Raw genomic sequence first — 23,940 nt, 5'->3', positions numbered from 1 at the left:
TAATGAGGGAAGCCATTTTAGGTTCAGGCCTGCCCATATAAGCAAGGCAGTTTGGGTGCTGGAGGCCAGGTAACAACATCGCCTGGCCCAAAGGCTGTTGAGATCATCCGGAGCTAAGGGAGGAGCTGTAGGGGAGGGTAAGGAGGCTCCTGGTCCTGGGTATGACCTAAAACTACACCCTGCTGGGAGTGGGTGGCCTGGTGGGGCTCCCAGTGGCACAGGAGCCCTCAGTCAAATGCCAGGCCAGTGATCACCCTGGTGAAAGGTGGGTCGGGGTGTTACCAGATTTGCCCGTTACTTTGGGGTGTCCTCATTTATTTGGGATACATTTCTAGGGTCTTGGTAATTCTATTAAGGTGCTGCTTGTGTTACTTGTGTTTCTATACGGAGCTGTATCTCTCCTTTCTGCAAGCCCTCAACCTGAATGGAGCTATCTTGCAGGACTCAGTTTCCATGGGGCTGGGACCGAATCAGTCATACACACAAACACACACAGATTAACGTGACACGCCTGACCTGGCCGGGTTGATCAGCATGGATTGGCTGATACCCTCATATGCCAAGAATCAGTTCATCAGAGCAACAATAACTACAGTCAGTCACAAGCACACAGTTAAACAGAATACCTCTGAATCCGGCTGGGTGTCCAGATGACACCCTCGTGGGCCAGCATTCAGTTCATTAGGGCACACCTGAGCCAAACTGGGTCAATCAGCCTGTACAAGGTGATTCCCCTTATGTGTTTTAAACTCGGCACATCCCAATCTTTTAGCCTCTTGATGAGCAGACTCCACAGTATTTTTGGGCTTCACTGGGATCTTTAGCTTAGGTAAAAGAAGCATTGCTGCAGAGCAAGTGGGGAAGGAGAAATAGAGAAGGAAAAATATACCTAATTACCACCAGTTTGACTATAAAGGTTATTTATTGCTAAGTATATGAAATATATAATGACACTAGTAGTAACAGACATGCAAAGGAAAAACAAACACAAACAGTTACAGTATTACCCTGGTTTCACTAAGTATTTGGGGAAACTTAGCTCAAGCGTAACTAATACACTTCAGTTTCAGAAATCTATGCTTAGAGAGAGAGAGAGCTGGAATCTTACCAGTTCAAGGCACTCGGGTTGCAAAGCTGACAGGTCAAAGTTCTCAGCACGATCCTTGAAGGGAGATGATCTGCCTCCTTCAGCCTCTTCAGAAGAAAGTGGGTGGGGTCAGCACACACACTGCTGCTGCTTTTACAGATTTTTATACCCTCGGTTCAGCCTCTTTCAAGCATTCTCAATAGTGTAAATCAAATTGTCTTTTCTCTTGACAAGGGGTTATCTAGTTGGAACATCTCAGGAAACTGATTGTTACTCAGCAAACACATACTTAGGAGCCAGCTTGACATTCCTATGGATAGCAGATATACTGATGGGATAACTCCTGGTTTCTTCAGAAACAATAGATAGCTTGCAGCATCAAGGTTTTGGATTTTTACTTGTGAACAAGCCTCAGCTTAGCATGACTTTTCCAGATCTTACTATAGTCTTTTAACAGACTTAAGGCAATTTTTGGAGTGTTCATAACCTTTGGGAGGGGAGGGGAGGACTTCCACCCATCATCCCGGGAAAAGTAGGACAACACTTGTGGTCAGGGCTCCAATGGGCTGGACGCTGTGATGAACCCTTTACCATTGTTCAAACATTGCCCATACCCCCTGACTCGGTATCCTGTCTCAGCATTCCCTAACCTGGCCGCTGCGTTTTAGCCAATTAAGTTTAAACAGGTCTCCCATAGTGGGACCGTGGAATGTATGGCCCGAGATGCCTATTAAATTTATTTCTGCTTAGAGGTGTGTGTGTGGGGGGGGGAGGGAGTCCTTTGTAAATCCAGATTAGAACTGGTCTGATAAATGCTGCGCTGGGTGTGTGAGTTGACTAGCATTTGGAGCACAGATACCCCATCATGCAGTGCTCCCCTGCTTCTCTGATCCCAGAATTCACTGGAGTCTCTGCTTCAGGCTTTCTGTTCTCCATCTCTCATGTAAATGAATGGTCATCTGGTTCCATCTCGGATGCAAATGAGACCTAGGGCAGTTGTTTCACTCTTGTCACCCTTATCTGGAGGGTTTTAGGTGTGTCTCTTACTGAATCTTAATCAGTTTCTGTTTAGGTAGGTGCGAGTGGGGGGGATTCTTTGTGAGTCAGACAGTCTGCGTCCTGTGTCAGGGTTCCCCAAGAACATGGAGCTGATAGGTAACAGGGGCACCTTAACCCCTAGCCCTCACCTTTGGGTGGGTTGTGTTCCATTGGAGGTAGTTGTCAGGGTGCAAGCCCTGAGGAGGAGAGTGGGGAGCCAGGGCCATATACGGCTAATGCCGCCTGAGCCTTGTGGGGGTTTGAGACCCCGAGGGGGAGAGTTAGAGGCCAGGTATGACTGAGGCTGCCCGAGCCCTGTAGGTGCAAGACTCTGAGGAGGTAGTGGGGACCAAGTACAGCTGCGGCCACCTGAGCCTACCTGAAGAGGGAAGCCCCGAGACTCCGAGTAGAGGGGGTGCTTACGATCAATGAGAAGCCCCAGTGAGTAAGAAGCAGAGATCTGGGGGCTGCGCTGAGGTGCCCCAGTGAGAAGGGGCAGCGCTGAGAGCAGCCAGTGTGTGGGGGCCGCGATGTGAAGCCCCAGTGTGAGGGGGCAGTGTGAGGTGGAACCCAGTGAGGGAAGAACAGGGGCTCAGCCAGAGAGTGAGAGCTGATTCCTGACCCCAGTGAGTCCTCCGCTGTGGGGAGGCAGTGTGTGGGTCAAAAATAACATCTGTAGTAGCACCACAACCTGCTGCCCTGGGGGGGAGTGAGAGTCCCCTGTGAGACCCTGAGGCACCAGTCATGGTGTGAAGTACCTCAGCTCCCCAGATCCGTGAAGGAGGACCCAGAGAGGGGGACCCTGGGGAAAGAGTGAGGGACATGCATCCAGGCCTGTCGGAGCTTCCCCTGACTGACCCAGGCAGGGGCCAGGACCAGGAGGGTCAGAAGGCCTAGGGGGCCCACCAAGAGGGACGCCGAAGAGCCAGGGGCCTGGGATCCTGACTGGCCTGTGGGTGGGCCGGGGCTAGAGGAGCCGAAGGTCCCAGTGAGGGGACCACACCCGAAGGGGAACCAGTGGCAGGGAGATATATGGCCTGGTATGACGGCAGCAGAGTCCGCCTGAAGGGAGGAACCCAGGTGGGGTCCTACAGTAGGGGCCGTCGTGTGGGACTGGAGCATATGAAAACATCATGGTGTTATCTGGGCCCAGAGGGTGGACCCCTGGAGGGAATGAGGGGCTAGAGACTCTGACCGATTGAGAGAGTACCCTCGACTGGCCCATGCTGGGGCCAGGACCAGACCGGGCCAGGGGCCCACTGCAAGGGACGTCCAAGAGCCGAGGGCCAGGGGTTCCGACTAGCCTGGAGGTGGGCCAAGGCTGGTAGCCAAAGGTCCCTTGAGGGACCACGCCCGAGAGAGGAAAAATGGTTTTGGGGAGCTATATAGCCTGTGTGAAGGTGGATGAGGCCGCCTGATGAAAGGACTCTAGGTTGGGGTTTAATCGGGAGGATTGTGGGGCCGGTGATGATGAGAACACCTAGATGCCATCTGCGAGGGTTGGGCTGTGGTGTAAGGGAGGAATGGAGCTGCAGATAGCACCCCCTGGCAGTGGGGCAGAAAATGGGCAGCCTCCTACTTAATTGACGACTTTATTAATCAATTAAGATCAAGGCGTGGCAGGTGAGAGAGTGGGCAGTTGGCCCAAGAACAGGTGGGTGGGCCACAATTGGATATGCCCCAAGCAGGCCCCCTGTTACAACAATAACTATTTTAATTTTATTTAAAAATAGTTACAAAGTGCCCATCAAGAATGACAGGGGGGAGGCAGGTAGGGACAGAGACCTGCGTTCTCCGCTGCTTTGGGCTGTGGCCGGGGCCCTCCCTGCCTTCCTCCCACCATCATGTTGGGCCGGGGCTATTCTCCTCCTCCCCTCCGGCCCCTCAGTCCCCACTGGCGTGGTGGCACTGCGCTGTCTGTCCCTGTCTGTGTAGGGCACTCTGATTGGCTGCTAAGATAGCCAATCAGAGCGCAAATAAAGTGTTATGGACAAACAGACAGACAAACAGACTTAGGCTTTTATGAAGTAGAATAATGTTGTCCTGGTTTGTGTGTGTTTGTATAATGTATACAGAAGTTGTTGCATAATAGCTCAAAATGAAGTCTTATTCTTGTATATTGTGTGGAAGGGTGGGTATGGGGTTAATGGGGAGCTGTGGGTGTGTGTGTGGGGGGATATGGGAGGTTTGGGGAGGCATGTTTGTGGGGATGTCAGTTTGTGTGTGGGTGGATGTGGAGTTTGGGGGGCTGTGGGGTATGTGGAGGGGGTGTGTGTGTGTGTGCGTGTAGAAGTGAGCAGGGCTCCCCCCCAGAGGTGTGGAGGTGTGTATGGGGGTGGTACATGTGGGGAGGGGTGGGGTTTGTGGCAGGTGTGGGTGGGTGTGTGATTGTGTGTGGGGGAGGGTGGGGTGTGTGGGGCAGGGCTTGTGGGTATGGTGTGGTGTGCATGGGAGCCCCCCTGTGCCAGTCAGCACCCACCCTGCAACAGCCCAAAGCAAGCACATGTCCTGCGGCACCTCCCTGCCACCACAAATAGCACGCCTCACCCCACTCCGGGCTTACCTCTGCCAGAGTGGATCAGCCAGAACCTGGGCACAGCCCTATCTCCTGTCCCTGTTGCGTACTGCCTGCCTGTGGTGTGTCCTGCCACCCCCTGGAGGCAGTGATGTTGGTGGAGATGCAGGGAAGCCTGGTGCGGTGCAGGCTCCAGGCAGCTAAAACAGGAATGGTTGGCAGCTGTGGGGGGAGGGCTGCTTCTCCCCCAAGCTGAGCAACAGCTTCTGTTCTGTGCCACCACTGCTCAGCCTGGGCGGGCAAGCCCGGAGCCGGTGTGGGGCACACAGGGTCAGGACTGTGCAGCATGGGTCCCTGCTGGGGCTCAGGCCAGTGGTAGCAGCAGCCAGAAGAAGCTGCCACCACCTGGGCTGCCTAGAAAGTCAGTCCTGCTGCAGAGCTGCCCCAGCCCTACTGCATGCCCAGGGACAGAAGAACACACCACTGCTGGACAGTGCCTGGCCCAGGTGGGACTGGGACCTGCCACGAGCCCCACAAAGTCTAGCCTGTGTGCTGTGTTTTGCCTACTCCTGTACTAGGGAAGTACTATAGTACTTCATGTTTACGCTGCAGCAACATTATGTAGCATAAAGTCATCTAGCTTTAGTACCAGTTTTATCCATTGCTTTTATTATCTTTTCGATCATGCTTCTAATGAAAAGGTGACCTATTAAAAACCCTTTAAAAGTGTCATATTTGGATGCTACTATCAGCTTTAGAAAACATCAGCATTGTCTTTACATTACTGGACTGTAATCATATATAAAAGTTTATTATTGTCTTTTCAAAGTCAGACTCTTCCTACATGACTTTATATTTTGATACTGAAATCTTCACTTTTAAAATGTATATATTTAGCTGGTGAGATGAAGCAAAATGACAAGATCACCTGTATATTAGACAGACGACAGAAGAAGGACATCAGAAACCTAAATAAAGCTCTTGCAGAGTTTCAACAAAATTTTCAGAAGCCAGAAACTCGGCGTGACTTTGACTTATCTGATCCACAAGGCCTAAAGAAAGATACTCCTGCTCGCCTTTCTGACAATGACCCTCGATGTACTGTGTCTGGCTTGCAGATGTTTCTAGGAGAAGATTTAAACCAAGCTCAGCGGTCAGATTTTCAAAAGGAGCAGTCAAGAGAGTGGCTTCTGCAGCAACAGAGAGATTGGGAAAATGCATTAGCAGATAAAAAACTTGCAGGTAACAAATGTGAAAAATTGGATATTTGGGGGGAGGGGTTGTTTTTTATTCCCTTCTCTCACCAAATTCTGAAGGTGGTAACTGACAAAATTATACAAGTGTCCTTTATATTAGTCTGTGATACAGAAATACCTCAATGTATTTCACAAAATGAGTGGGGGTTTTAACTTGTCATAGGCAGTAACATTTGGAGACTGATAGAAAGTAATTTTGATTTAATGTGTCAATTAAAAAACTACCTGAATTTAGGATGATCTCGATTTCTGAACTCGTCTTCAAGTGATGGATTAACTAGTTTTGAAGAAGTTGGTATACTATAAAGGTTTGAGAATTGATTTAGTGAAGTCAAGCTAACTTGACCAGTGTTTGAACAGAAAAACTGTAGTCTGATTTATTCATTAACTTCTGACCTGAAACAAACATATTTTCTTTGCAGTTTTAATATTAATATTAAAAATGTTTTTGTTTTCTTATAACTCATCACAAATTTGAAGATGACAAATTGGATAAGGAGTTGGAAACTGATGCTTTAATTAACTTTCAGTCTGAGATATTCACTCCACTTTAATAGACTATTTAAATTGGTATTTACATATGACATATCATGTTCATGTATATCTTATACTTAAATCAAATTCAGAGGATCTCTATGACAAGAACAGGGTTGAACTTGATCAAAAGGCCATGGAACTGCAGAAAATAAATGAAGAAACCAGACGAGCTGTTTGTGCAGCTACAAAGGATTTTAACCGAATCCAGGTGAATTGATTTTGTTTATAAAATGGAGGGAAAATAAGACCAACAATAATTTTGAGGAGTATTATGATGAATCCATTATGGCACAAGGGCTTGTCAGCAGTTAAATTCCAAATTTATTTGAACAATCAGAATATATAGATTTATTTATTCATTTACTTATTTTTCTTTAAAGATAGTCTCCTGGATTTTTAGCTTGCCCTGCACAGGACAGTCGGAACACTCCAAGCTCTGTTACATATTCAGTTTCTAAAGGCAGACTACGAGTGGGGGCTGCAGCCACGAATTCACTGTATCCCTTTCCCAGCACAGCCCTGCCCCACCAGGAAGAGCTTGGTGCAGCCCCAGCCCACCCTGTACAGATCTGGGGGCACATGTCCCCCCCATGCCCTTCTGGACAAGTGGTGGGAGCCAGCAGACCAAAGGCTCCTGGACAAGTGGCGCATGGCAGCAGAAGCTGCTCCCCCCACCTCCCTGCATCTCCCGGACGAGCTGCTGCTCCATCCTGCACCTGCTCTGCCACAGCTGGGCAGCCCCAGCCACAAGCCTCCCTCCCCGCAGCAGCCTTGATCTGCCTGCCCATGCCCCTTCCCTTTCTTTCCCCCCTCCCACCCCCTGACTTACCAGCTGGAGGTAGCTCTTCACACTGCCAGGCTGGTATCGGAAATCAGATCGGTATTGGCCAACGTGCCTCCTTAAAAATCAGCTATTGGTATTGGCCGCAAAAATCTCTATTGGTACACCCCTAGTTCTGGGCCCTGGCATATTCAGTGCACATGTACCACCCTGATGGGAACTGCTGACCAAAAGCTTCCAGTTTTAAATCATTGGCTGACTATATACATGCTCAGGGAGGGAAGGGTGTGTGTGTTTTAATTAAGAGTCGTTCCCAGAGAGCCTTTCTAATTAAAGTGCCTTAACTTAATGTCTGTTAACCCCCATGCATTTGAAAATGGCCGCAGAATGCTTCACGCAACAAGGTTTAGCTAAAGTGCTGTCACAGGCATTTAAAAACGTACAGGGCTCAATAAACATGACAATGAGGTGATGCTAGAGGATTTTAATTAGAATGTGGAGTCTGCTCCAGTGCATTCTAATTAAAACATGAACGAGCATGTGTACAGGTAGCCAATTGTGTGCATTCATGGTCCTAATGTGAAATAGATGTATGCAGTTGTTTTACATGTAAATAAGTATTTCTTCCAGTATTTCTTGAGAAATGTAGCCAAATTGCTCCAGGCCCTTTGAAGCATTCCTTCAGCCCTGTGCTTGAAAGCACTTGGCTTTCTCAGCAATTCAAAATGCTTTTTTAAATGAGGCAGTGCCTTCAGCATGGGAAGTTCTGGCCTCAAAGCTATTACTCCCCACATCTCTTATTATATTGTATGTAGTAACTTATACAGCTGTAACAGGATGAAGCAACATAAACAAAATGTCACAAAGCAGGCTAAAATATACGGGAAATAATGTATCCTTCAGCCAGTTGTTTTGTTTCCTAAGCTATACTGATATATCATTTTTATTGGGCACTTGACTTTTGATGGAGAGTGCAACAGATTTTAGTCTGAGAACAAGATATTTCTTTTATAAGCCCATAAATCTCTGTTAATGGATACATACATACATACATGGAGTTGCACATACTTGGAGTTTTCCTTCAGTGAGGTTCCCTTGGAGGTTCAGAAAACTTTAGGACTTTCCCTGTTGCTGAGGATGTTTGAATGTTAAAAATGTGAGACATGCTTAGGAGATTTAATTGTTCTTGGAGCAAATACCAGATCTCAGCAAGATTAGCTTTTTAAAAAGCATGGCTGCTTTAACCTTGTATAATTCTTTCTAACAATAACTGTCCATCCAAAGTGTCCATTCTATAAATCATGGTGTATTTTTATGGCAGCTCCCAAGTTAAAAATACTTGGGGCCAGATGCTAAGAGTACCTAGGTGTCTAAAACAGAGCTTAGGTTGAATTTATGTATTTAAATCCAAGTGAGTAATTCACAAAGGCTCCCCCTTTCTTCTACTCTCTCCCCTGCAACTTCTTATTTGTTAGAGAAGTTGCAGAGACATAAATTTGTGCCATTAAAATTACATAGCGAACCAACATTCTTTTGCTGTGTGTACCCAGAACTGCCAACATCTTTGCTGTCCTGCACATTTAGGTGTTACTTCTTATGAATTCATAGATTTCATGTCTCTAAAACTGTGACCTCTGAGATGCCCAATCCAGTAGGCGTGCTCAGAACATACCTAACATACAGATTGCTGATTTTAGCAGAAACTAGCCATATTCACTTCCATGCATAACATAGCAGGAGGAGAATGTGGTAGTAGGTACCTTCCACCTAATTACCCTAGTTAGAGCACTCAGCCTGGAAGTGGGAAGTCTGGGTACAGTTCCCTCTTCCAGAGGGATTCAAATATATATCTCCCAGGAGACCATTCTAATCAGCCGGCTAAAGTTAAGGCTGGGAGAAGGCCATTCTGTACTCGTTTGACTTAATTGTAGTTGGGGGTGGAAAACGTAGGCCTGACAACATGCTGTTTGTACTGCTTTGCTACATGGAACTAGCGTGGACACTTTACATCATATCAGGCAAAGAGTCCACTGTTTGCATTGTCTTGAACAGTCTAACTTGGGGTTATAGACCCCAATACAGACCAAAGAGAATGGTCAGGAATGAGAGTGGATAATTCATAGGCCTGTCACTCCATTTAACTCAAGTTTACTTATCCGTGTTACAGCAGAAATCTTATCCTATTTTCTTTCCCACCTAAAAGTAAATCATTTAAAGTTAAAGATTGGGGTGGAGGCAGAACATGGCTGGTGGAGGAAGAAGGGAGAGTGCAGCCAGAGTGATGGGCAGAGTGAAAGCAGCAGCGAGGCAGGAGCCTGAGAACTGCAATTTAACCCCTGTGGGCTTCATGCTGTCTGTAAAGTCAATTGGACAGCCCTGTTGTAAGCAATAGCCAACAGCCAAAAAAACTGAGGCTGGTATTTTGTTGTGTAGTTAAGTGAAATGTTTGTTTATCCAATATAATGATGTAAATATTGTTTTAAAAAATTAACCATTTAACCTCTAGTTAATTTTATCAATTAAATCTTTAACCAATAATGCATACCTAGCCCTGGCCAGGAAGTGTGGAGCCTTAGGCCAGTGCCCTGTGGTGGGGGAGGGGCCGCAGCCACCACACAGTGCAGTATGGGGAGCTGGGTGCTACACACAAACCTGCTCGGACACAGCTGCTTCTGGGAGCCACTCCCTAGGGCCTTTGAGAGGCAGGAGAGGTGAGGAGGTGGTAAAAAGCCCTGCCAGCCAACACCATGGGCAGCGCAACAGGCAAGGGGCTTTCCCAGCTCACTGCAGCCACCGGCACACAGGGAAGAATGAAGCAGACTAACTATGGGTACTAGTTCCCCTCACCTTTCCTACTCCCCTTACACTCTTTGTCGCTCCTCCATCCCTCCCTCCTCCCCTTCTGCTTTCCACTTCTTGTCAAGCAGCTTCCCTTTTCATCCCCTTCCCTGCCAGACTGCTCTCTGCCCAGCACTAAATGATAACTAGTAAACTATAACCAGTTATCACTGGACTTATCAGTTAAACAATTAATTTACATCCCTAATCAAATATTCATATAAATAGAGTTTCTTGTATTAATTTGAGATTGTAAAGTTTTTAGTCTGGTTTCTGGCATGTGGTAGCTGAGTAAATTGTTATGCTTGATGGATGTTTTGTCAAACTAAAATTGGAGCTGATGTATTTAAATATAAGTGGAAATAATTTTGATAATTCTGGCATATGTTTTCAAGCATGCAGGTATTTCCCCAAGTGTCTTTGATTTATGCCATCACAGCATTCAAGGGATACATTTATATTTTGTATAAGTTTAAGTCAAGAACATAATGCACTTGGTCACATGTAGGTTGGAAATAAGATTGTTTAACACATATCTAGTGTATTAATTCCTTGATTCCTGTACTGAATTGGTGTTTGCTTTAAAATAAATGGTTTCAACTTTCACCTTTTTCCTCCTATTAGGCTGCAGATTTAGCAGAAAGAAAAAAAATAGAAAAGCGTCAGGAAGAAGGTGATAATATGGCTGAAATTTCCAACCTCCTTCGAGGAGACTTGCTTTCTGAAAATCCAGAACAAGCAGCCAGGTCCTTTGGGCCACATCGTGTGTTTACAGATCGATGGAAAGGAATGAACCAGGATCAGTTGATGGCAATACGTTACACTCAACAGCAGCAAGTTCTGGAGAAACTGGTATCCAAGCTTGCTTGTGTATCTGAATTGTTAAAAGGAATAGTATAAGGAGAGGCAGTAGCACACACTGTTGGGGTTGCTCAGGCTATTATGGTATATAATGCTCTTTATGACATCACCAACGTTTCATAAGTTTTCGGCTGAAGCTTTTCATGTAGCATGCCTGAAACTGGTTGAACATTATTGGAATTTTTTTAGCCTGGATTAGAAGAAAAATTGGTTATTTGGCAATGTTAAAAAAAATCTATCAAACTTTACTTTTGAGAGAGTTTTTGTTCCCAGTTTTTTGGAGCAAGAGCATGGAATTTGGCAGGAATTTGCTTTTTGCTATTCCCATAAATGTCCACTCAGATTTGGCCAAGATATAAACCTTTGAAAAATCTCAGTCTCCACTTGCTCATTAGAGACTTGTTGGAGTTTTAACAGGAAGCATCTCTGAAGATTTCATTCTGATGTGCTTCACCTGCTCAGAGTCAGACTGATCATCACATTTGGGGATCAAGAAGCGTTTTACCCCATGGTCAAACTGAGATGGACTATGAGGGTTTTTGTCATCCTCTGTCATGGAGAGATGTGGTCCTCTTCCTTACATCTCTTGAGTATATTTTAACAAACTATGTCCACCCCCACCACCTCTGTCTCTCCCCAACACTGCACTTGTGGCAAGTTAAAGGGTCTTTTGGACATTTCAGGTATTATGTCTGGTAGTTGTATGCCAAAGCTGTTACTTAAGTTTTTAAGACCAGATTAGACAAACAGTTGTCTAGGATAGCTTGCCTTAGGAGGTCTAGTCCAATCCCTGCTTGAAGTCCCTTCTGCCTCTACTTTTCTATGATTCTATAACTATTCAATGATTCTGTTGTCTTTCAGTTCCTATATGTGACTGAACTGCACATATCCCATCCTCAGGGGCCAACTGAGTATATGCTAACTGGAGAGTGTCTAGCCTCTGGCATGGTTGCTGCAAGTGGCATAGGCAGTCTATGTGTGTGGCACTCAGCAGATCAGGGAGGGAGAAGGGAACACAGCAGAAGACAGGGAAGGGAGCACAAGGCTGGGAGGCAAAAGCAAAGCAATGTACCAGACAGAGGAAGGGATCAGAATAGCACTTGGGGAGGATGCAGGGCTGGCACAAAGGGTTGGCTTCCACTGTTCTAGCCCATAATTACAGGGTTAAAATAGAACTTCCTTTTGTAGAGAAAGCTCCCAGCTCCTCCAGGCTTGCCTAGAGTCAGGCATCTCAAGTAATAATTTGTTTACCTGTACTCTGATTAAGTCCTATGCTGTTGTTTAGGCAGCATGAAGACAGAAGTTACTGGATTCAAATGTAGAGGGGTCAAGAGATCAATAGTGAGGCTACAAAAGGAGTAGTTAGGAAAAAGAAACCCTATGACGTGGGGGTTGGAAAGGAAATTTGTAAACTAGGAACTGAGAATGAAAGGTGAAAACAAGAGCCACATAGAGACCAAGATTCAAAGACTTTGGGGCTGAGAGTTGGGTTGGAAAGCTGAAACTGGGATTTGGTGAGGGAGATGATAGTGGGGGCTGAGGTCTGATGAGTAGCATGGAGGAAGGGAAACCAAGAATTTCTGGGCAAGAAAACTGGGACTAGAGTGGTATAAAATCTTTACTGCTATAATTTGTGGATGGTGTAGAGATTGGTGTAATAAATAATGAGGAAGACTGGTGACTCTTAATAAATAATACGAATCACAATCCCCAGAATGCATAGTTCATATCTGGTTATTCCTACAATGCAGGAGTCTGTTTAAAAAAAAACAACTCCAAAATAGTAACTCTGAGAGGGACTTTTGCAGGCTGTGGGGGGAGAGGGAGATCATTGTAATTGAGTTCTTGGTGTTGTGCTGAAGCAATTAGGGCTTGTGGACAGAGGTGATATCTTTTATTAGACCAAAAAGATTTTTGCAAAAAAAATTCTTTAGTTGCAAGCTTTTGGGAACAAACACTCTTCCATCAGGCATCAGAGAAAAGATTGTAAAAGTTCTCCTGGGTAGAGACAAAAGTTCATATTTCATAGGATTTCACAGAGGAGTCAATAAATGGAAAAACCCTCTGGGCAGCAGTTCTTAGCTGGTAAGGAGTTTCAGCTCTTCTGTGACGCTGTGATAATACAAATTACCTTAGGCAAAGGCAGGAGCAGATCTCAGGTTTTAGGTGGTCAAAGTTGTTTCTTGCTTGGGAAGATATGAAGATTTCATTAAAAAATCAGCTAAAATTTGATATGGTGCTGTGTTGAGATTTTGTCAGTACTATGGCCAATAAAGAGCCAATGCAGAGATTGGATTAGAAAGAACATGGATAGCTGGGAGCTAATGGAAGAAAGAGGGAGGAATGATGTGGTAGAAGAGAGCTCAGACAGTCAACTGGAAACAGTGAAATAAATCTGGTCCAGCCACGAGATGGAGATGAAAGGCCTAAAGCAAGCGGCCAAATGAGTGGTGCAGAGCTGGTCTATGGAACCTGACCTCAGCAAGCACCATGGGAAGCACAGCCCAGGACCTGGCCTCAGCTAGCCCCATAAGTTTCACAGCCCAGGACCCAACCCTACCAAGTCCTGCATGCTGCACATATCCTGGGCATTGTGTGCAGGGCTGGTCTGGTGCAGCATGTGGGTCAATAGGACAGTACCCAGGGATGAATTGTGGGACTCCACAGGCCTTCAAGCCATATGTTTCACAACACTGACCTAAAGTGACAAGAATGGAACAAAGAGCTGGGGCTGAGGAAGAGATGGAACTGGGCAATTTGGAGGGATGGGACAGAAGGGGTCACACTTGGGAGGGGAAAAGTATATTGTGACAATGCTACTTCCCAGAGCCTCAAATGGATTCTTGAGCTTCCCCCTGTCCTCTCCTGTGAGCACATACTTTTCAATAAATTTCACAGGTATCTCTTCCCTCTCTACCACCAATCCCCTTAGAGGATGACAACATACTGTTACTAATATTTCCTGTTACTCAAGTTGCAAAGGTCTGTCAGGTGGAATTAAATTAAGATCTTCTGTGCTGATGATTTGTGTGTTGTTGCATGAGGACATTTTTATGTTTTTCAGTTTGCTTTTTCAAAAACTTGAGACTGCACAAAAATTGAAGGCTGCAAAATAAAGCATTCAGAAATGCCAGAATTAATTGCCTTTATAACTTTAAGTCCTTTGTCTGTATGTTATAATATTTAATTAATCTTTAATTAAATGATCACATAATATTCAGTGCATAGTTGCTGTTAACTTCACTTGCAGCTGTGAGTGCTCAGCCCTTCCTAAATGGTGTCCAGGTCTCAAAAAAGGCATGCAGGAAATGAGTAATGCATAATCAGTGAGTGCTCAGCCCTTCCTAAATGATGTCCAGGTCTCAGATAAGGTATGCAGGAAATGACTAATGCATAATCAGTGATCACTTATGAAATGTTTACAAGTGACTTGTCTACAAGTCGCACAGGAGCTCTGGCAGAGGCAAAGGTAGTACAGTAAAATTTCTATTTTCCAGCATCCCTGGAGTAAGGGGATTGCCAGTTATGTAAAATCTCCAGTTATCTGAAATAACTGACAGAGTTTTCAGATAACACGGAGTTGAGAGCAGGGGGCAGGGAGGGTGGCGGTGGTGGCTGCAAGCAGAGCAGCAGCAGCTCAGGGTGGTGGGTGGTGGCGATGTGCAAAACTCCAGTTAATGGAGTATTCCGGTTGGTTAAATACCACATAGCAGAGGTTTTACTGTATCTGGGTCTCCACGGCAATCATGAAGAACAACAATATCCTTTCGTTTCTCTTCCTGAAATGACCTCTCTCTCATTCAGTGCTTTTGCAAAAAAAAAATCAGGGAGCCTACAGACAACCGTCTTTATTTTGTAGCTCAGATTTTTTCCTAGTGTGCTGCACGAGATAGCAGTTCTGGTGGAAAAAATAGCATGCAGTCATGTATCCTATTTACTTAAATGCAATATAAGCCTCTGGCCCTCCACCGCCCCCCACCCTAAATCAGCATGGGGAAAAAAGCCCCTTGTCTTGTATTCACATACAAGGAAACCTCATTAAATACATAGGTTATCATTAAATTACTAGCGAAAACAGCACATGTTCAATAATGGAAACCAACTACAGAGCTGATTAAATGCAACCAACACTGAGTATGACTATAAAACCTATAGTCCATACTGGGCAAATATTCCCATTTTTGTTGTTGTTTTGTTTTTGGTTTTTTTAATTATTATTATTTTTGCATTATATCTATATTTTTAAAATTGTACCACTAACAACTGTCTTGTGACAGCTGTTGTTCACTTAACAATCCAAAATGCACTTTTACAGTTACGCCATTCCCATTCTTAGCTCTGTTACAGGGCTCAACACTGCAGAGCTGCTAAATGACAGCACCAGGCTGTCTTTTGCAAACCATCTGAAAGATCAGGTTCACACTATGCTGTTCCATTCTGGCTCCATCAAAGCCAACTGGAAGCAGCTCCATGAAGCTATACACTTTGCAGCTCTTGAGACCCTGGGACTAAGTGTCTGCAGACACCAAGACTGGTTTGATGACAATGACAAGGAGATACAATGGCTGCTGGAAGAGAAACAGCGTCTCCACAGAGCCTGATTCTATGATAAGTCTGTGACGGCACAACACACCTACAGCTTGATATGGAAGGCCATTCAGCGCAAGCTGCCAGAGATGCAGGAGACATGGTTGAAGAACAAAGCAGACAAAATCCAGCACTATGCTGACTGCAGTGACACAAAGGAGTTCTGCAACATCCTAAAGGCTATGGTCCACAGGTCCTCGGATCCTCCCTTCTGCTGTCTGCCAATGGGACTACACTGCTAGCTGACACAGCCCAGACTCTCTAGAGATGGGCTGAACACTTCAGTGCCATCCTTAATCAGAGCTCCTCTGTCAACATGGATGCCATACACAAATTACCTCAGATCGCCATCAACACCTCACTTGAAGGTCCATCTATAATTGTGGAAATCCAGAAGGCCGTACAACAAATGTCTAATGGCAACGCTTCTGGAGCCAAAGTGATTCCAGCATAGGTCTACTGATTAGGTGGTCGTGGCCTCATGGAGAAACTAACCAAGATCTTCTGCAGTATGTGGGTGCAGGAAGTGGTCCCTCAAGAATTCAAGGATGCTTCCATCATCCAGCTGTACAAGAGAAAGGGAAATCACCAACTCTGTGGCAACCACAGGGGCATCTCCCTCCTCAAATGCTGGCAAGATTTCATGAGAGTCCTCCTCAATTGCTGACCAACCATCTAGATGACCTACTGCCTGAGAGTCAATGCAGCTTCAGAAAAGAACACAGAACTGCCAACATGGTGTTTGCAGCTTGACAGCTTCAAGAAAAGTGCCAGGAACAGAACACTAACCTTCTCCTCACATCTGTCGACCTAACCAAGGCCTTAAACACAGTGAACTGCGAAGGCCTCTGGGAAATCATGAAGAAGTACAGATGCCCTGGAAAATTCAATATGGTTTGACAGTTCCACGACAGCATGATGGCATGTGTCCTAGTGAATGGCAAATGCTCTGACCCCTTTCCTGTCACAAATGGTATCAAGCAGGGCTCTGTGCTTGCACCTACTCTCTTCAGCATGGTACTCTATGCCATGCTGTTGGATGCCTTCCAAGATGATGACCTTGGTTTGGGGATCAGGTACCGTTTCGACAAGAGACATCTTCAACCTGCACGGGCTCCAAGTGAGCTCCAAAGTCCAGACAACTACTTTGCAACTTCCTTTTCGCTGATGACTTTGCGTTATGTGGAGGCTTACAGGCTGACATGTAACGGTCCATGGACCTATTCTCATTAGCCTGCAACAACTTTGGACTCACTACCAACATGAAGAAAACTGAAGTGAAGTTTCAACCTGAGCTTGGTACAACACACCAGGAACTTCATGTCTCAGTTCAAGGCCACCAACTGTCTATGGTAAACAAGTTTGCCTATCTAGGCAGCACACTCTTCCGTGCTGTCCACATTGGCAATGAAGTCAACGTGAGGCTAGGAGAAGCCAGTATGGCCTTTAGCAGATTCTATAAGTCAGTCTGGGACCGCAGAGGCATTGGACTGTTGACAAAACTGAAGGTTTACAAAATCATTGTTCTTCCTACCCTCCTTTATGCCTGCAAAACCTGGACCGTCTACCAGCGTCCTGCCAAGAAACTAAACCACTTCCAACTGTGCTGCCTGCAAAAGATACTGAAGATCAAGTGTCAGGACAAGATTGCAGACACTGAGGTGCTCAGAAGATCAGTTCTTCCCAATATCCACACCCTACTGAAACCAGCAGAGCTAAAGTGGGCCAGCTACCTTTCAAGAATTCCCAACACTCACCTGCCAAACAAGATCTTCTACAGTGAACTGTCAAATAGAGTATGCTTTTGTGGCACACCAAAGCAGTGGTACAAGGACACCCTAAAGATCTCCCAAAAGATTTTCGGCATTGACACAGAGTCACAGCAAATCGCTTGTGACCGTCCATCTTGGAGGTCATTGATCCAGAGCAGAAGCACTGGCCTCTGAGCAGCAGCACACGGCAGAGGCAGTGAGGAAATATGTGGCCAGGAAGACAAGAATTTCTCATCCAGTCCTTGTCGCTCTCCTGCCCCTGCTGCAGTAGATTGTTCAGGGCAAAGATTGGGCAAAGTCACCTGTGTGGCCACACAACCTAGCTTCCACCCCCCTCCTCTTTCTTCTTTCTCCTTTTTTTCTCCCTTTTTCTTTCCCACTTCCTCTCTCTCTTCTCCCTCTCTCGCTGGATGTGGTCACTTTCGCTTGCAAATGACAAACAACACAGCCCTGTTACAAAGACATGCTGATAAGGTAGTATGACCCATCTGAATAAGACATATAATAATGCCCATTGAGCACAGTCCCGCTCAGCATTAATGCTTTTTTCCAGTCATGGTGAACCACTATGCTGCATACATTTCAGCTTCCTATTTATTCCTACAGCTGAGCTGCACCTTTCTTTCCCATTTTCAATGAGTCCTTTTTCTTCACCAGCCTTAAATTAAACTAGTTAAACATCACCAAATGGGGCCCCAAACAGTTCACCCAGAATCCCTCTGTCACCTCCTCTCTCAACCTATTGCATATGATTAGTGTGGCCCTGCACTCCATAGGGTGGAGCTGGACCAGGTTGCCCTGAGCCTCATATACATGAATTTTTGAGGATCCCAGGACTCATGACAAGAACACCCGGTTCCAGTCATGGAGGAGGGGGTGTAATTTGCATATGGATCTTTTTGGTTGGGGCTGTATCATACACATGTTGAGCTGTGGGGTCACCATAGCTTGAAATGCCTTTCACTCTGGTGGAGCCCAGCCCAATGAGCTATATGGTAAATCATGAGCTTTTTAGCTTTGGACTAATATAATGTATGGTTTGTACGATATTTAAGTAGGTGCCAAAGTGTGTTTAAGGAGTACCTGTGCTAAATTTGCAGCAGTTTCAAAGAAGATAAAATGCATCAATTCTAGATGAACTAAATTTGTAGGTACTATATGCGAATTACTACAGCTATGTTTAGTTTCAAGATGAGTGCTTTCAAATTTGCTTCTCACTTTTATGTGCTCAGGGAGAGCAGGGTTTGACAGTAAGGAGTGGAGAAAGAGACAAAGTTAGGGAGAGGCAGAGTGGCTACCTGATTTCCCCCCTGATTTATTTTCCCTGCTGTTTCAGTGGGTGTAGGAAAAATTCAGGGCAAACCTCTGATAATTAGATTTTATACCAGGGAGTTTCAGCAGATGGGTGGGGAGAAGCAGCAGCAGTAGCGAGTGGTGGGGAGGGCATGAGGGCCCGCACCCAGAGTGGAGTGGCAGGAGCATGGGGCCCACAACGGGGCCAGGGTCAGTAGGAGCCAGTGCCCAGAGCAGGATGGCAGGAGTGCCAGTGCCCAGGCTGGCAAGTGGGGCTGGAGAAGCTGGTAGGCATGCAAGGGAGGTGGGGAAAGGCACCAGCAGTGAGAAGTGGCGAGTGAAGGGGTGGGCATGAGCACGGGACCTGGGGCCAGGACCGGTAGGGACCCAGAGCAGGGCAGGGCAGCAAGAGCACAGGCCCAGGCTGGCACGTGGGGACGGAGTGCTGGCAGGTGGGCGGGGGAGTGGAGAGAGGTGGTGGTGGGATGGGCAATTAATCTCTGTTTACATTCACTTCTGTGGGGAAATGGGTTTTGCTTAGCATGGTTCCTCTTAGTGCTCAGTTTTTCTGGAACCAATTAAGAGCACTAAGTGGGGGTTGGCTGTAATTAAAGACTACATAAAAGCCTACAGACCAAGATAGTGTGTGACTTCTCAACTTTAATGTTCTTTTAGCATTGTAGCATGTATAATTTTGCAGTCTGATCTGTCAATGAGTCAAGTGTGTTAGGGTCTAAAGGAGTTGCAACCAGTGTTGTAGCGTTCATTTAAATGGGTTAAGTAGTATGACAAGTAATTTTTCAGCTTTATTTTAACCGTTTAACAGTTTACTGGTTCCAAGCAAACATGTTAAGCTTTTTTCACAGACACCCACAGCAGAATGGCTTATCCACACAGTATAGAGCTAAATCTTTTGAATCTTTACAAAAGGTGTTATCAAAGCAATGAAAAAGAGGGACAATATGGACTCTTATACACATGCAGGAAACCTTCTTCAATGCATTTTAATTCCAGCATGTCAGAGCAGATTCGATTCATTGAGTCTGCTGGAGCATAGAAATTAACATGCTCCAGCAGCATCCAGCATCATGTGCATCAGTGCTGAAAAATGGCAGTGAGGTGCTTTAAACTAAAGTTCATTCGAGTTTTAGTTCAAAGCTCCCCACTGCCATTTTTCAGCATGGGGATGCTGATGCACGTGACGCTTCAGGCGCTTTCAATTAGCTCTTGGAGCTGCACTAATTAAAGCGCTCCCCCATGCCTCCCAGAGCACATGTATAAACTCTGCATGATTGCAAGTGATAATGGAAAAACTTGTAAGAAGTAGGATATTTGGCAAAGAAGGAAAATTTTGAGTCAGAAATTACAGCAAGATTACAGGTAGTAAGCCTGATTCAGTCTATGCTCTACCTGATACAGCTAACAGTAATACACAGTGTTTTCTCCACTTTGGAAGGAGATAGCTGCCCAGCAAAGCTTCAAATATATATAGGACTAGCTAAGAAAAGGACATGAACTTAGTGGCCCACTTCCACCAGTTCAATTTTTTTACCTCCCCGGAAAACATCCTTTGGTTGATCACAGAGAACTGGCTATTAAGAGATGTCATCCAATGGGTATCACTGGACAGGAAAAGTGGTACCACCACCATATGTTTTCCCCCATGGTTGAATTTCATGCATGAAGTGATAGGGGGGAGAATGCAGTTTGTACTATCTGTGTGGATTATTTAAGCCTCTCAGAAATAAACAAATTAATTAAATGAATGAATTTGCTCATTAGTCTTTATTTTAACAGCGTGTTTTCTTTGACCAAAGAGAATTCAAACGTTACTGTTATTCATACAGAGACTACAGGAGGAAGCACTCCAAAGAAATGCTGAGTGGGACAGGCAACGTGTGCGAGCTGCCAGAGCACAACTTCTTTCTGAGCGGCAACAGCAGCGACTGAATCGAGAACATCGCAAAGCTCTGGATAACGCCAATGCACAGCTGTCCCAGGAGCAAAAATCAAGGTTAGTGCACAAAGCGGGTTTTGTTCTGGGCTCCTCCAGTCATGCAGGTAAAGGTGTGATGGTATCTGATGCACGATTCATACAGTTGCACTTCTTGCCATGCTACATGTATGCAGGAGGCATGGTTGTGGGATCCCACAGCTGTCATCATGCCTTATTTCTGGTTCAGGTACAGCCCAGGATCATGATCCCAGGCTCCTCTTGCACTGGCAAGTAGCAGGCTCCCATGGCTGGGATCCTCCTCATCTGATGGGGCTCACCATGTACTCCCACTGCTGGGAGCCCCATCAGCTAATCTAGGCTTCCAGCCATGGCCACACGTTCAATTAATGGCATCATAGGAACCAGCCATAGAGTTATTCCAGATTTTTTGTGGAATAACTTTGTGGTTTATCCCTTGGTTTATGTTGCCATTAATTGCTTTAACACATGGACAGGTTACAATTTAAGCTGTGATTACTTGGTTAATTCTGCTTTAAGTGTAACGTGTAGCAGGTGCCTCTGTACTGAAACTCTTTCCCATTGACACAACAGCTCAACTAATATAGTCTGCTCTACTTAATCTGTGTCACTGGTTTAAGAAATCACAACAGTTTAGACCAAGTGTCTGGATTTTGCAGTAGCAAACCAAAGAGAATTTTTGTAATAGTAGTGGGATATGCTTATTCTTAAATCACACACTTTGTACAGTGGCTCAAATATCAGTGGTATTCTGCCTGGGAGCATAATGGGAAGCATTATGTTCAGTGTTACAAACAGCAGTATCAAGATAAAAAAAGTGGACAACAGAAGGTTGAAAAGGATCATAAATACAATAAAATGTGTGGTAATAAGTATTTTTGAAAGAATACTTGTCCATCTGATAAGTTCAGTCTCCTGGAATTAGAAAGGATCAGAATTCTTTTTAAGTAAAACTGCCAGTTTATAAATCAGGATAAGACCCAAAGGCTTTAGTAGACCTCTATGAGCAGAAAGAGGTCTACTAAAGCCATTGGGCTACACATGCATTAATGCTTCATAATTACTGAGCATTTAGTTTAGTACCTGTAATAACAGGTACTAAACTAAATGCACAGTAACTGGAGCTGTAGCACAGTAGCACTGGCGTATGCCTTTTAAGTGACGCTAATGTGTAGTAAATTAATTCTACTGCGTATTAGTGCAATAGCATGGCTTTTGCCATGACACACTAATGCACAGTAGAATTAGTCTACTGTGCATTTAGCGTCTTGTGTAGACATAGAGATAGTTAGCCTATTATTCTGAAGTCAGGCAGAAGGCAGGGTAGATTTGCACCCTAAAGACTAAATCACTTATACAGCCTAAGCTTTTGTGATTTAATTACAAATCTATCCCACCTTTAGTAGACCTCTGCCAAAAAGATCTAACTAGTGTTTCAGTAATCAAGGGAAAGGTCTATAGATGGTCTGCCCTGAAGATGGTAAAAAAAAAAAAAAAAAGGCCCTAAAAAGAGCTTGTTTAAAAGACAATCAAAATAAGCCAATGTGGCTACCAATCTTCAACTCCTGATTTCTTCCACTACGTGATTTGGTTTTGTTTGACACAGTTTCCTAGTTTAAAATTAGCATTCTAGAATTTCGAGGCTCAGGTAATGCTGATTTCTCCACACTGGCATTACAAGATTTTGGAAACATTTTTAGAAAAATAAGAATTATTATGTAATCTTGAGACAATTCATATGTATTGGAGACCATTTTTAATACAGCTATATTTTTTTATTCTTAATACTACTAAATTTAACACACAAAGGTGTTCAATATATCTATATGATATTCTACTTCAGGTTATTTCTATGATATCAAACATTTGGAAAGTTAAAAATATATATACTAACTGAATCTATTTGATTTATTACTAGGAGAATTTCTCTTCAGGAAGAAGTATATTCAAATTTTCCAACAGGACAGTATTTCACACAGTTTAATACAACAAGCCGATGACATTTGAGAGACGCACGCTCCCTGAAATACTGGTATAGCTAAGCTTTACAGAAATAATAAATTTTCATTACCTTACCATGCTATTGCTTTTTTATTGTATTTTCAAACTTTCCAATAAAAATGTTTCTGCATTAAAATGAATCCATTTTTCGGATAACAGCTTATTTGAAATCAAAAACCCCATGATTGGCATTTTTATATGTAATGAAAGAGAAGTACAGAGACTACTGCAGTTATTTTTTATAATCATTTTGTAGGGGAAAAAAAAAAAGTACAAATAACTCTGACCTGGTGATTTAAGTGCTAATCTGGAGTAGATTTTAGGTCAAATTTCTTCCTAGTATGTGCCCATTCAGATCAATCAATTTTTTGTGCAACTCCTTCCCAGTGAAGAATATGACCCCTTAGTAGATTGATTAGATATTATTTACAGGATTTTTTAGATTGAATTTGAGCTCCTTTGATTACTCATTCTTTCTTCAGTATAGTATACATGTTTGCTAATCTCTTCCTTTTAAAGGTTACAGAAACACAGAAGGAGTGCAGCATGACTGTCAACCTGAATCACAACAAAATCTGATTTTCATTTATACTTTAAGACAGTGGTGCTCTACCACCAGTCTGTGGGCTAGATCCAGCCTGTGCAGCCATGGCATTGAGTTCCCTATGGATCTGGAAATTTAGCAGCAGGGGAGCAGTGGCAATTAATACTGCTGCTGCTCCCCCACTACCAAATTGCCATGCCCCACAAGCCATGTGATATTGCCCTTTGCACAGGATGGGGTCATAGGGACGTTCTGGCACAGGGCCCCACCATGTTCCATCCCCATATGTTGGATCAGGCCTGTGAACTGACCCCACACCTCTTGTCCAGGGGGCACCACTGCTTTAAGAGACCATACTCTGCTTTAAAATATAGGAGAATGAATAGGATGAATATTTGATTTTGATTTAAACAAAGAAAATGGAATGTTCCTACAAATTTATGCATTTTATGTAGAGATAAATATTTGAAACATATATATATATGTGAAAGTGAGAATATAAAGCATTGTCATAGCATTTTGAACTGCTTTCAGTTATTGAAAAGTGAAAGCTTGGGGAAAAATACAATTAAAATTACTTGATATGCTGTGGTAGCAATTCTGCATGCCAGTCCAACAATGTGTTTGACCCTAGATTAGAACTGCTTGATTTCAGAGCAGTTGGGAATTGCACACCATACAGGTCGCAGGCACTAGGCTACACACTGCACCAGCTGCATGTCTTTGGGGCTGCACTGGTTTCTGCGGACTGCCACCACCTTCAGCTTTCCCCCCGTGTGAGCAGCATGATTCCTCCACCGCTACTACTACTTGTGCACTCCTGCTGTCAGCACCCCACAAGCAGTGGGAGCCTCC

General features: G+C 44.6%; 1 protein-coding gene across 2 annotated transcripts in view; it reads left to right on the top strand.

The window, feature by feature from the left end:
* RIBC2 (RIB43A domain with coiled-coils 2) overlaps window positions 1-23,940 on the top strand; it is an 87,447-nt gene that overhangs the window by 7,336 nt on the left and 56,171 nt on the right. The window contains exons 3-7 of one of the 2 annotated variants that reach the window (XM_019544293.1): window positions 5,538-5,882; window positions 6,523-6,641; window positions 10,677-10,904; window positions 20,413-20,579; window positions 22,459-22,572. In XM_019544293.1, coding sequence (XP_019399838.1) covers window positions 5,538-5,882; window positions 6,523-6,641; window positions 10,677-10,904; window positions 20,413-20,579; window positions 22,459-22,540 — 941 coding nt within the window. In that variant the 3' untranslated portion in view covers window positions 22,541-22,572. Of the gene's footprint in view, window positions 1-5,537; window positions 5,883-6,522; window positions 6,642-10,676; window positions 10,905-20,412; window positions 20,580-22,458; window positions 23,677-23,940 lie in introns of those variants that run through there. The other variant, XM_019544292.1, reaches the window with a different exon arrangement.

Source organism: Crocodylus porosus, unplaced genomic scaffold (assembly GCF_001723895.1).
Source record: "Crocodylus porosus isolate Cpor-Errol unplaced genomic scaffold, CroPor_comp1, whole genome shotgun sequence".
In the NCBI taxonomy this organism is placed as follows: Eukaryota; Metazoa; Chordata; order Crocodylia; family Crocodylidae; genus Crocodylus; species Crocodylus porosus.
This window is presented reverse-complemented; position numbering and strand designations above follow the sequence as displayed.